The 12,597-nt window shown below is 41.8% G+C and overlaps 1 protein-coding gene across 1 annotated transcript in view; it reads left to right on the top strand.

Moving 5' to 3' along the window:
* The first annotated feature begins 2,085 nt into the window (after positions 1 to 2,085).
* kndc1 (kinase non-catalytic C-lobe domain containing 1) overlaps positions 2,086 to 12,597 on the top strand; it is a 51,163-nt gene continuing 40,651 nt past the window's right edge. Inside the window, exons 1-2 of the mRNA XM_085297563.1 lie at positions 2,086 to 2,531; positions 9,507 to 9,705. Coding sequence (XP_085153689.1) covers positions 2,433 to 2,531; positions 9,507 to 9,705 — 298 coding nt within the window. The 5' untranslated portion in view covers positions 2,086 to 2,432. The remainder of the gene's footprint in view (positions 2,532 to 9,506; positions 9,706 to 12,597) is intronic.

Here is a 12,597-nt window from a genome sequence, read left to right as displayed (position 1 = left end):
AGTGGACAATTAAGATGGATCAGGGTGTCTCAGAAAGTATTGGGCTAAAACAAATATGCAAGGGGGTGCGTTTGTAATAACAATGAGAGAAGGGTTGCATTGCTAATTTGTTTTGACAGGGAAATGACTAACAAAAAAAAATATGTGCAACATTACATTTAGATATTATATACTGTAGTTCTTTAAAATGCTTCAACAGTAATTCTGTATAAATAACAGAAAAATACATTTCTGATTGGCTTGTAAATGAAATGCTATTGCTGCATTTTTTCTTTCATTTTTTTTCCAAAATGCAAACTTTCAATTTAAAATAGATGACTCTGCAGAGAATTTACCACTATACCACAGACATGTTGGTTTTCAGGAGGCAGAAGTGACCCTCTCTGGATGAGACCTTGGTTAGCAGACTGGATCTGTAGTATGTTAGGAGGCAAGGCACAGACATACATATTTGCTACAGTGCTGCATAACAGAATAAATAATGTAAGGTTTCCACTTGGCAAAACTGAAGAAAAAAACTTTCTTGATGGTGTTAATGTCACAGCAAATCGTGTTATTTGTTAAACTGTCAAACGATTCCCCAGAAGACACCAACACCACAAACCCAATGATGCGGTCCAGTTCAGAGACTCATATGACTCAAGCAGAGGTGGGTGAGTGGATCCAAATATCGATAGTAGCAAAACCAATGCTGGTAATGGATTTTTTCCTAGAAAAGAGCAATATTCTTTAAACATGCACTAAAAAATGTCTGAAGCTTTTTGTGTTGACTGTCATATCACATATTCATATTTAGCCTATAGAACATTTAAACAATAGAAGTTGACCCAAACTGCTTTAGAGACAGACACATTTCCCAAAACCTGGTTTTAAAATACATAAAAAGCTGAAAGGTGTGTTTTGTTGTGTTAACTAATTATTGTGGAAAGTAAAAAGTCATAGTGATTTAGTGCTCATTAAAAAGTGTTCAGAATTTCTAAATTCATCTCATTAATCATTACATACTGCTCTCTCCTACATGAACTGCCTTTAGACACTATCCGTAGAGAGCATGCTTTTCTCTGTGCCAGCCTGTAAACATATTTTTAATGCTGCTAAACTTGGGCATTTTAACAAGAGAGTCCATGGAGAGCCCTGTTTGGAGCCAGCCTCCAGTTGCCACTCCAGGAACTGCAGTTTCTGGCACTTCCATGTTGTTTTTTATTTTTCAGCCCCAGTGGTTGCTACTTGATAATAAACTTAGGATTACATTTACTTTGGTATAAAATAAATGTCATGTAAGTCATGCAAATATTGCAAAATTTGTATTTTTGTCTATAATTTAAGGTGTCTGCTTTGGACTATTCTGTCAGTTATTTTAATAAATACTGCATTTATTTGATTTAGTGTTCACTTGGAGAACAGGAGATTTCGAGGGATGTTTTGGCAAGTATTGTATGAAGAATAGAACATTTTATTCTTGACTATCTAATAGATTGAGTTAGCCAACTAAAAGCTTCATTTGAACATTTTAACTATAACACAGGTTCTCATCAGTGGATTGAGCTTTGATCAATTTCAGAATATTAAATTTCAAAGTGACTTTTGGGCAAAGACAGATGAGAAGCCCTGTTCATTTCTCAATCAAAGTAGCAATTAATACAAAGAAGAAATGCTGCTGAGAATGTCGCCTTCTTACTTTTGAATGAAACTAAGAGATCATTTCAGATATTCCTATAGGTACAAAAACCAGAAGAATGTGAAGAATATTACACATTTTTGATCCAATCACTCTCACGGAAGAAAAAAAAGTAATCTAAACCTTCCTAAGTTCCTAAACACATTATGATGGTATAATAATAAATATCAGCTTTGCAGACTGACAGGACTTTAGAGAATTTATTGAGGGCATAGTTCATATTCAATTAAGAAATGAGTATGTAGCCAGTATGGTGGAATAAATAAGTCTAGTACACACTAGTTCGTACAAAGCCAGATCATTGGAATTAGAAGAGATAATAAGGACTAAGTGATGAATATGAGTCACTCAAGCTGCACTGTGAACGGAGGCGTGAAGCCAACTGTAGCATGCAGGCAGCAGTACTCTCCGCTCTGCCAGCACTGGGAAAAGGGAGGATTCAGAGATCCGCAGCTCATGACCGCCTTCAGTGTGTGTAGCCTGATTTTTGTGGCGTTACCGATAGCCTTAAACACCTCCAGCAGCATCACTCTGCTGTGGACGGTCGCTGAGGAAGCATTATTCGGCGTCGTTTCTGGTCAGGATTGTCCTGCAGTGACCACCGACTGACTGCTGGACTGCAGCGAGCATTTGAACCCCCACCAGTGGTGCCCAGCGTACCCCGAGAGCTCAGACATGCCATCTGTGTCGACTGGAAACGTTGCGGTGTGCTCCGAAATTCGCTTTACTACTTGAGGGAATCAAAGTTGGTGCAATGGAGACTTCCGGGAGTGATGCGGCGGACGCGTACTTAAGAAAAGCCGAAGACAGAGAATACGATCTTGAGCATCTGCCTCCACTGCTGGAGGATGAGGTGAGAGGGAGCGGGGTTTTTAAAAGGAAGAAGTTATAACTAAACATTGGCGTTTGTTTGTTTTAAAAAGATACCGGTGTCGATTGCTTGGAGCATCCAAATGATATGAAACAGCCTCTTTTTGTGTTTCCTAGAAAGCTGCTGGTTGAAATTCTTAATCCTCTTAGTGGTTAAAGTCAGCCAGAGAAACGTTCTTAGGGCCTTAACATTTACGATGATTTAAGACAAACAAGGGATCGGAATCGACTTGCTCACTGTTTAAATGCGAGTAAAAGTCAAAATGTTCTCCAGAAATAATTTTAATACCTAGACTTAAAAGGTTTCAGGTTTTATCTGCAAAACAGTCTAGTATATTTAGAGTAACCCATTTCCTGCCAGGGTAGCAGAAAATACATCTGGAAGAGAATGGGTGGAGAAGGGTTTGGTGTTGTGGACGGAATTTAATATACTTGTTGACTTTTTTTTTTCTTTTTCGGACACACTGGGTTATGTTGCATATCTGACATATCTGTTTAAGGTAATCTCTCTGCTCTATGGTGTGGAAGATAAAAAACAACTTTTGGAAATTCACATTAAACCAAATTCTCAATACTTTATATAATGGTACAAGACAGCCTTCCTAAAGAGTGCTTCCAAAGAGCTCCCATTGGGAATGATAGGGGATGCCCACCTTATGTGTAAAATAAAATAGGGTTCCAAATTTAAACCATCAGCAGTCTTTAGTGTTTCTTTGTTAAATTGAATAATCTTTTTGTATTTTATTTGTTTTTTAAACAGAGTTTCAAATGATGCATGATGAAGGAATACCATGTTCTGAGGATTTTGTTTGTTGCTGTTATGAGCACTTCTTCAAGTGCCAGAATTGAAAATTGTCCTCCTCTCCCTCTGTGTGCATCTTTACACCATAATACAGGAGAACAAGCCCTCTCTTTTGCCTTTCCTCCCATTACTGCAGTGCAAAGACATGCACCACACCAAGAGCCTCACCAGAACCTTGAAACTCAGAGGCAAACTTATATAGGACAGCACATTTAACTTGAGGGGGGTGAGAGAAACTAACGTTCCCCTGCACTGTTCTCAAGGGAAACTGTCTATTTATGGGGCGGCTGCTGCTGCTGCTGCTGCTTGAAGTGGGACTTTTCTGCCCTGTAATTTGGCTCTACCCCACTCGATCACATCAGTATGCTTTGTTCGCAATCTGTTGCAACTCTGCTGCACCTACAAGACAGTCGTAAATCAAAACAGATAGGCCCTTCTTGTGCAATCAAAGATAAAGCAGTGATTGTCAGTGAGAGCAGAGCTGTAGATTATCAGAGAACAGAAGCGTTAAGACCTTCGGAGTTAGAGAAAAATGAAGCTGCTGTGATATAAATACTGTCATGAAAGAAGAAAAAAAATCGTCCATGGTTGGTAAAGTGCTAGATATAGTGTGACAATCACTTCTTTATGACACCGCCTCCACGCACACACACGCACTCGTTCTCCACTTCCACTCTTCTGCCTGAGTTAAGGCCAGCTTTTGTGTCCACTTGCAAACTGTAGAGAAGTTCCTGTAATAATCAGACCGCAGCATTATGCTTAATGCTTCATGGAATCTGTGAGATCACTGCGTCTGCTGGGGTAAATGAGGCCAGTGGAACACAGACGATGCAGTGTGTTGCTACAGGTCTGTAGATTCACTCCATGGAATTAAGCGTGCAGGATGCTATATTATATGGGGCGATCGTGGCTCAAGAGTTGGGAGTTCGCCTTGTAATCGGAAGGTTGCCGGTTCGAGCCCCGGCTTGGACAGTCTCGGTCGTTGTGTCCTTGGGCAAGACACTTCACCCGTTGCCTACTGGTGGTGGTCAGAGGGCCCGGTGGCGCCAGTGTCCGGCAGCCTCGCCTCTGTCAGTGCGCCCCAGGGTGGCTGTGGCTACATTGTAGCTTGCCATCACCAGTGTGTGAATGGGTGGATTACAGGTTGTGTAAAGCGCTTTGGGGTCCTTAGGGACTAGAAAAGCGCTATACAAATACAGGCCATTTACCATACCAGATATTTTCAGCTGTTAGCGCTAATGAATGAAGGCAAACATATCTTGTAAAGCCTTCAACTTTAGATTATGTAGCGTCTTAGTTACAGTCATTTGTAAGTTTGAGTTATCTTTTTCAGTGTTAATCAAGGCATGAGTCAGTTTCCAAGTAAAGACCCGTAGGGGCATATAAACACTGAACATGTTTACGTGGCAAAGATTTAGTTCCTCATAAAAATGAGACTTATATTGTAATTATTACAATGAGTGTCAGAGTGTCCGTTTTTATTACAGTCAAAGTCAAATGTAGTCAACGTTTGTGACGGTGAAGTCAAGCCTGGAAGCATTTTTGTGGCTAACAAGCTGTGCCAGGCTCCTGCAGATACATCCTGAGACAGAGACCGGACACTCAAAGAATCAAACTGAATTTCTCAGAGACATCTGCAACAGGAAACCCTTTTTAAAAATCTTTATTACTGGGGTAAAGTCAGCAAACTTTTTAAAAGTAATCCTTTAAATGCTTAAACTAACAGAAAACAATGCCTCACAAGATGTCAGCTGAATGGTAAGAAGACTGGTACCTACAGTACCAACAGGAAATGTGTCATTCTGGCTTAAAAGCTACTTTTCAATTCAACATCATGTTTTGGTTATTGCTCCTTAATGTTAATGCATCACTCTTACCTACATGAAGGACCTGTTGAGGTGGGAAAGTTCACATTGAATCTGAGTTTAAGATGTATAAGGTAACATCAAAGTTTGGAAGCCAGCCATGATCCATTATGAAGAGTTGCATATGCTCTGTATGTCCTAATGATGTCAAAGTAATCTTTAAAATAAGAATCACCAGCCGACAAGCTGGACCTGTGAATCAAATTAATGTGGCTCCTAATATAGTCCAATTTTATTTAAATTTTGATTGGTTTTAAGTCTAGGGTTCCATTTCTATAAAACACACTCGTCAAGGTATACAGTGGGGCAAAAAAGTATTTAGTCAGCCACCGATTGTGCAAGTTCCCCCACCTAAAATGATGACAGAGGTCAGTAATTTGCACCAGAGGTACACTTCAACTGTGAGAGACAGAATGTGAAAAAAAAATCCATGAATCCACATGGTAGGATTTGTAAAGAATTTATTCGTAAATCAGGGTGGAAAATAAGTATTTGGTCAATAACAAAAATACAACTCAATACTTTGTAACATAACCTTTGTTGGCAATAACAGAGGTCAAACGTTTACTATAGGTCTTTACCAGGTTTGCACACACAGTAGCTGGTATTTTGGCCCATTCCTCCATGCAGATCTTCTCGAGAGCAGTGATGTTTTGGGGCTGTCGCCGAGCAACACGGACTTTCAACTCCCGCCACAGATTTTCTATGGGGTTGAGGTCTGGAGACTGGCTAGGCCACTCCAGGACTTTCAAATGCTTCTTACGGAGCCACTCCTTTGTTGCCCGGGCGGTGTGTTTTGGATTATTGTCATGTTGGAAGACCCAGCCTCGTTTCATCTTCAAAGTTCTCACTGATGGAAGGAGGTTTTGGCTCAAAATCTCACGATACATGGCCCCATTCATTCTGTCCTTAACACGGATCAGTCGTCCTGTCCCCTTGGCAGAAAAACAGCCCCATAGCATGATGTTTCCACCCCCATGCTTCACAGTAGGTATGGTGTTCTTGGGATGCAACTCAGTATTCTTCTTCCTCCAAACACGACGAGTTGAGTTTATACCAAAAAGTTCTACTTTGGTTTCATCTGACCACATGACATTCTCCCAATCCTCTGCTGTATCATCCATGTGCTCTCTGGCAAACTTCAGACGGGCCTGGACATGCACTGGCTTCAGCAGCGGAACACGTCTGGCACTGCGGGACATCTGCTGCTGCCTATCTTGGCCAGGTCTCCCTTGAAAAAGAGGTTTTTAATCTCAATGGGATCTTCCTGGTTAAATAAAGGTTAATAAATAAATAAATAAAACTGCGGGATTTGATTCCCTGCCGTTGTAGTGTGTTACTGATGGTGACCTTTGTTACTTTGGTCCCAGCTCTCTGCAGGTCATTCACCAGGTCCCCCCGTGTGGTTCTGGGATCTTTGCTCACCGTTCTCATGATCATTTTGACCCCACGGGATGAGATCTTGCGTGGAGCCCCAGATCGAGGGAGATTATCAGTGGTCTTGTATGTCTTCCATTTTCTGATGATTGCTCCCACAGTTGATTTTTTCACACCAAGCTGCTTGCCTATTGTAGATTCACTCTTCCCAGTCTGGTGCAGGTCTACAATACTTTTCCTGGTGTCCTTCGAAAGCTCTTTGGTCTTGGCCATGGCGGAGTTTGGAGTCTGACTGTTTGAGGCTGTGGACAGGTGTCTTTTATACAGATGATGAGTTCAAACAGGTGCCATTCATACAGGTAACGAGTGGGGGACAGAAAAGCTTCTTACAGAAGACGTTACAGGTCTGTGAGAGCCAGAGATTTTCCTTGTTTGAGGTGACCAAATACTTATTTTCCACCCTGATTTACGAATAAATTCTTTACAAATCCTACCATGTGGATTCATGGATTTTTTTTCACATTCTGTCTCTCACAGTTGAAGTGTACCTCTGGTGCAAATTACTGACCTCTGTCATCATTTTAAGTGGGGGAACTTGCACAATCGGTGGCTGACTAAATACTTTTTTGCCCCACTGTATAATAAATTAAAGACTAATGTGTACAGAAAATACAATAGAGACCATAAAAGAATGACAAGGGGTTGAATTTCAAAACCTGCCATGTCTCTGCTATACAAAGCCAAACATTGTGAAAGAAAATAAAATAATAAATGGCTGCTTTATGAGTCTCCTTTCTTTCCAAACGTCTGTGAAGCTTATTAGTCATCCAGGTCATTTGTCTTTTAGATGCAGATGGACCACCGAGTCTTGTCCCATGGAGGTGGCTCTTCTATGTTATGCCATACTTTTTTGAAGTGGCTGTTTGGTCTCTCCAATGTGGAGGTCTGGGCATTCCTCGCTGCACTGTACAGCATACACCACATCGTTAAGTTTCTGTTTAGGAGTTTTGTCTTTGGGATGAACCCGTTTCTGTCTGAGTGTGTTGCTGGGTCTGAAATATACTGGGATGTCGTGCTTGGAGAAGACTCTCCTGAGTTTTTCTGATACACTGGCTACATGGGCTTAAATCTGGGACTCTCCACCATTTGACCCTAGAACTGAAGAAGTCAAAGTCAAAGTCAAAGTCACCTTTATTGTCATTTCTGCCACATGTACAGGACATACAGAGAATAGAAACTACGTTACTCTCAATCCCTAGATAAAATAGCAAATGAACATTTAAATATAAGAGTGATTAAAAAATGCAGGTAAAATAATTAAAAAGTAAAAATTTAAATAAATAAAAGAAGCTTCTCAGATGAGAGGTGAAATGTCTTCAAGCAACTTAAAGAAGTCCAGACGCTTTGCTTTCCAAGCTCCTTAGACTTTCTTTCCAAACCTTTAAACAAAATGTTTTTTTTTAAATAACTATCATTTGCACCATATTTCATGTTCCAAAAATCATCTGTCATGAATTAAATAAGATTTAGATGCAAAAGCAAACATAATCTTTATGTGTTACTTACATTAATCGATCGATGGATCAGTTAATATATCATAATATCCTTAGGAAGTGTTGTGCACAACCACTGAGAAACTAAATACTAATACAGAACCATATTTTTTATACACCAGTTTAAAAATTACCATACACATTGGTCCTATAAATGCCATGCATTATCGAAATATCTGGTATATTGCATCTTTTATGCTGTCTCCTTTTGCATGCTTCTTCCACCATTCACCCCCAACCAGTTGCAGCAGATGGCTTCCCCTCCCCGTGCCTGGTTCTTCCTGTTAAAAGAGAGGTTTTCCGTCCCACTGTCTCCAAATTGTTTGCAAGAGATTGTGTGCATGTTGGCGTTTTTTTCCCCCCAATAATTTTAGTTATTTGATATTAAGATGACAGAAAGCTTCAAAAGAGACTGCAACATCCATCATTTGTAGCTTCATCTACAAATGTACCCTTCTCTATGAAGCCAGAATCACTCAGAGCAAAAAGTTCAAATTTTTGCAGCAGTGTGTTGATTTGCATTTTGCAGAGACCATAAAACAAAACCAAATCTGTCTCTGCTGTACTGTAAGTTGTATCCATGCTGTCCAACACCTTTTACCTTTTGCAATAACACTTTTCATTTGAACTGTAATGCTTCCTCTGCTGCTGTTGCCTCCACATGGCCGCTGTGCTATGATGCACATGAGTCACTTTCACTCCAGCATCAACCTGTTGGATCAAGGTCCTCAAGGGATTAGGTAGAACTTCAGTCTCTGCCGTCCCCTCTGTTCAGCAGGAAGTAATGAGGTCAGAGCTTTTAACGTCTACTTTGCACGCTCTCTATTTACATTTTAATAAAGCCGTTTCACATGAGTTGGCTGACTGAAATGCAGTTGAGAGCAAGAGGCTGTTTGATGGTGCATTTAGGTGCTCATGAGGGGAAAAGGAAGATGTGAAAACCCTTCTTAAACTAGTTGAATCATTAAATTATAACTGCATGGATGTGCATTAATGTGGATCGCCAGGACTGACTTGGAAGCTCAGTTTTTTTCTGTCTATGCGGGTTCGGTGCCCGTTATTGAAGATAGCTGTTGCGTTTTGCCCTCTTGTGTCCCAAGCTACAAGCTAATAGGAAATGCGACCAAATGTTAAATAAAAAAAGGGCAAAGAGCTCTTTATTAATATTTGCCTTCACACACACTGTATTAAATGGGAGCATTGGAGCAAATAGTGTTCCTTCAAAGTGTTCATTGTTGAAGAAATTCTAAAGGCAAGCCCTTATCCCTAACCTTAACTACATATAAACAAATCAGGCTTCAACTGTGGATCTTATTTAGTGTACATACCCACAGTTGTGTGTATTTGTGCTTTGTCCACAGGAAAATGTTTCTCTGGCAGACATCCTTTCTTTGCAGGACAGTTGTCTGTCTGAGGAGGAGGTGTGGGCAGTGTGTGCAGAGTGTGTTCTGGCCCTGCAGAGCATCAGACCCTCCCACCTCTTCCACACACTGTGCATAACACCAGACACTTTGGCCTTCAACGCCCATGGGAATGTTTGCTTCATGGAGCAGCTCAGTGGTGAGTCTATAGCTCAGGCTTGTGTCCTGTGTTCCTTTTTTAGACATTAACCACCTTTGTATATGCTAATTACAGGCAGTTGTTATTGTTTCTGACTATTTTCAGGGCATTTTTCATATATATAGAATTTTACTTGTCACTTGTTAGTAAAGCTGAGTGCTGAAGCTCACACATGCTAAAGGGAGAAATCAGTTTTATACTTTGAATATAGCAGATCAGATCAGAGCTACAGATTGTGCCTAAATTGCAGCTCGAGCTTTTTTTTCTGACATACAGAGAACAGGCGCCTTTTTCCCCCCTTTAGTGATTTGTTGCCCTGATCTGTATCACTTTCAATTTGCAAATTTCTGCCTGAAAATACTCTGTTAGTGTCTCACTGGATGCGTCGCGCTTTGCCGAGGTCGGCAGGTCTGCCCTGATTTGCACAGACAACATCTTTTACCCCATCACAGGGCTGCAAGGCCCAGTGACATTAAATGAAAATACTCTGTGAGCAACTATTAAGCCTCACCTCTTCTATTCTTCTTGTCTCCTTTGCATCTCATCACATATATGAGCGCTTGCACTGCAGCGTGCACATACTCCGTCAGAAATTGATAAGCATTGATTAGATCAACAGGGTTGCCAGGGGGATTGTTGTTGTGGTAACAGCGTGGATAGCCTAGCAGCACTCGGCCCGCTCACACTCGCAAACACTTCACAGCCGCCGTGGCATCCGTTAAAGTGGTTGCATCCAGTTTTAATTTCCACGCATCTCTTCAGTCAGTAATAGAGACGCTTTGAAGTGATGTCTTGATTACTCTGTCAGCTGAAATTCTTCGCAGTCTCGTTTGTTGCCATGCTTTATTGGATTGTGTTCAGTCCGTTGGCTATGATTCACACTGCGAGAAGAGAAAGAAACTGCAGTGCTCACATTACCCTTCTTGCGTTAGTTCTACTGAATAGAGTTCATCTATATCGTTCATCAGTGCACCGCATTCCCAGCTGTCCTTGCTGCACGGCTCCCTATTGATTCCTTTTAATTGAACTGTTTGTCAGATCGCAGTGCAATTTCAAGCAGACACATGGTGTATTGGTCAATCCCATGCCCACACACACAAACAAACGGGCTCTAACGCTGTATCACAGAGTGACCTTGAGGGGCTTTGATGACGGGTCTCAGTGGGAACAACAGTTGCAGCGACACTTTAATGCTGTTTATTTCAGATGATTTACTATTGCGGTAATATCAGGAAGGTAATTGGATGTCATGGTGGGTGTTTTGGCAGCGTTTGCATCGCCAGAGCAGAGACACGCTAACAAAATGTGCTCTAATGGTTTTTTTATACAGCGATGACCAAGAAAAGCCGCGATTTTTCACACAAGGTTTCACATCGCAAGCTGTTCAGTTTGTGATGAAACGGTGCCGGCTGTGCGCTGTGGGAAATACGATCAGCACATTTGGAAAGCGTGATGAATCTCTGGTATTGCTTGGCTCATGCTACCTGTTGTGTTAAAATGCTGTAGGCATACATGACTCACCAAGCTCCCACCATCACCCTGGAGGCAACTGCGTCACTGACAACGGCTGTCTTTTTTTTTTTTTTTGTTACTCGCCTTCATTGCCCATTTCACTGTGTTACAATATGTCCTGACTACAAAGAGTTTACATGTCTTGTCCTTTTTTCTTTTTTTCTTTTTTTTTGTTCTTGTCTGCCCTTTTATCTTTCATGTTTGATTGAAGATTGAGCTTTTTTGATATATATATATATATACACATATATATATATATACATATATATATATATATATGGAGCTGGATAGCGTAGTGGTTAGACTACACGCCTTTGGAACAGAGGATCGCAAGTTCGATTCCTGCCTGGGGCGTCTGTATCCAGTAAGGGTCCTAAGGCTAGACCCCCTATGCTAAGCAAGCCTACCGCAGACATGAGCGAGACAGATAAATATGAAGGCATGCCGGCTCGGACGTCGCCCGGATCAACAAGGTCCGCGTCAGGTGTTGAGGAACCAGGGCACCCTGACGAAAAGTGGGCAAGAGACGAAAACAGGGCGTTGTTGGAATGCTACTACGCAAGTAACCCCGGCGGAAGGGGCTACATGAATAGGATGAGGGACCTATGGATTCTTCGATACCCAACATCCACAATGACGGCGAAACAACTAGTAGCTCAGTGTTCCAACATTCGAAAGAAGGGACTGCTCTCACAGCTAGAGATTGACGAGGTACAACACAAATGCTACGGCAAGGAGGAGTCAGGATGCCAGGTCAGGGGGGCGATATCATCACCCCCACCCGAGATTGGGTACATAGCCCCAAGTGCGATAGGAGAAGGATCGTTGAGTGCGAGAGGAACTGACCTGAAAAATAGGATCATGGCCAAGCTTGAAACCTGGATCCCCCGTAGCCGGTTACCAAGATTACGTGAAGTACCCTCAGAAGGTCTGCTAGATGATGTTAATGCAGCACTACGGGCAATACCTACAACCACGATTACCGACACTAACAAGCTGATCTACAATACGGCAGCAGTGATCAGTGAGATGCTTGGCTACAAGTTGAACAGCGACAAGGGGCAGTACCCTCCATGGAGAAGGAGGCTAGAGGGCAAGATCAAAGTAGCACGGAGGGAGGTTAGCCAACTAACGGAGTTGCAGCAAGGTGCGACAAAGAAGGTGCATAAGAAATACAGCAAGCTGTCCATACCTGAGGCCTTGGAAACTGCCAAGCAAAGACTCACAGCCTTGGCCAGCCGCTTGAGGAGGTACACCAGAGAGATAGAAGGCAGGAGAATAAACCAGCTGTTCTCCACAGAACCAGCAAAGGTGTACTCTCAGTGGCAAGGGAACAATAAGAGAACAGCACCACCAAGGCTGGAGACGGAGCAATACTGG

Source organism: Mchenga conophoros, linkage group LG13, assembly GCF_057382185.1.
Source record: "Mchenga conophoros isolate Kocher_MC1m ecotype Shallow Benthic linkage group LG13, M_conophoros_male_GT1.1, whole genome shotgun sequence".
NCBI lineage: Eukaryota > Metazoa > Chordata > Actinopteri > Cichliformes > Cichlidae > Mchenga > Mchenga conophoros.
This window is presented reverse-complemented; position numbering and strand designations above follow the sequence as displayed.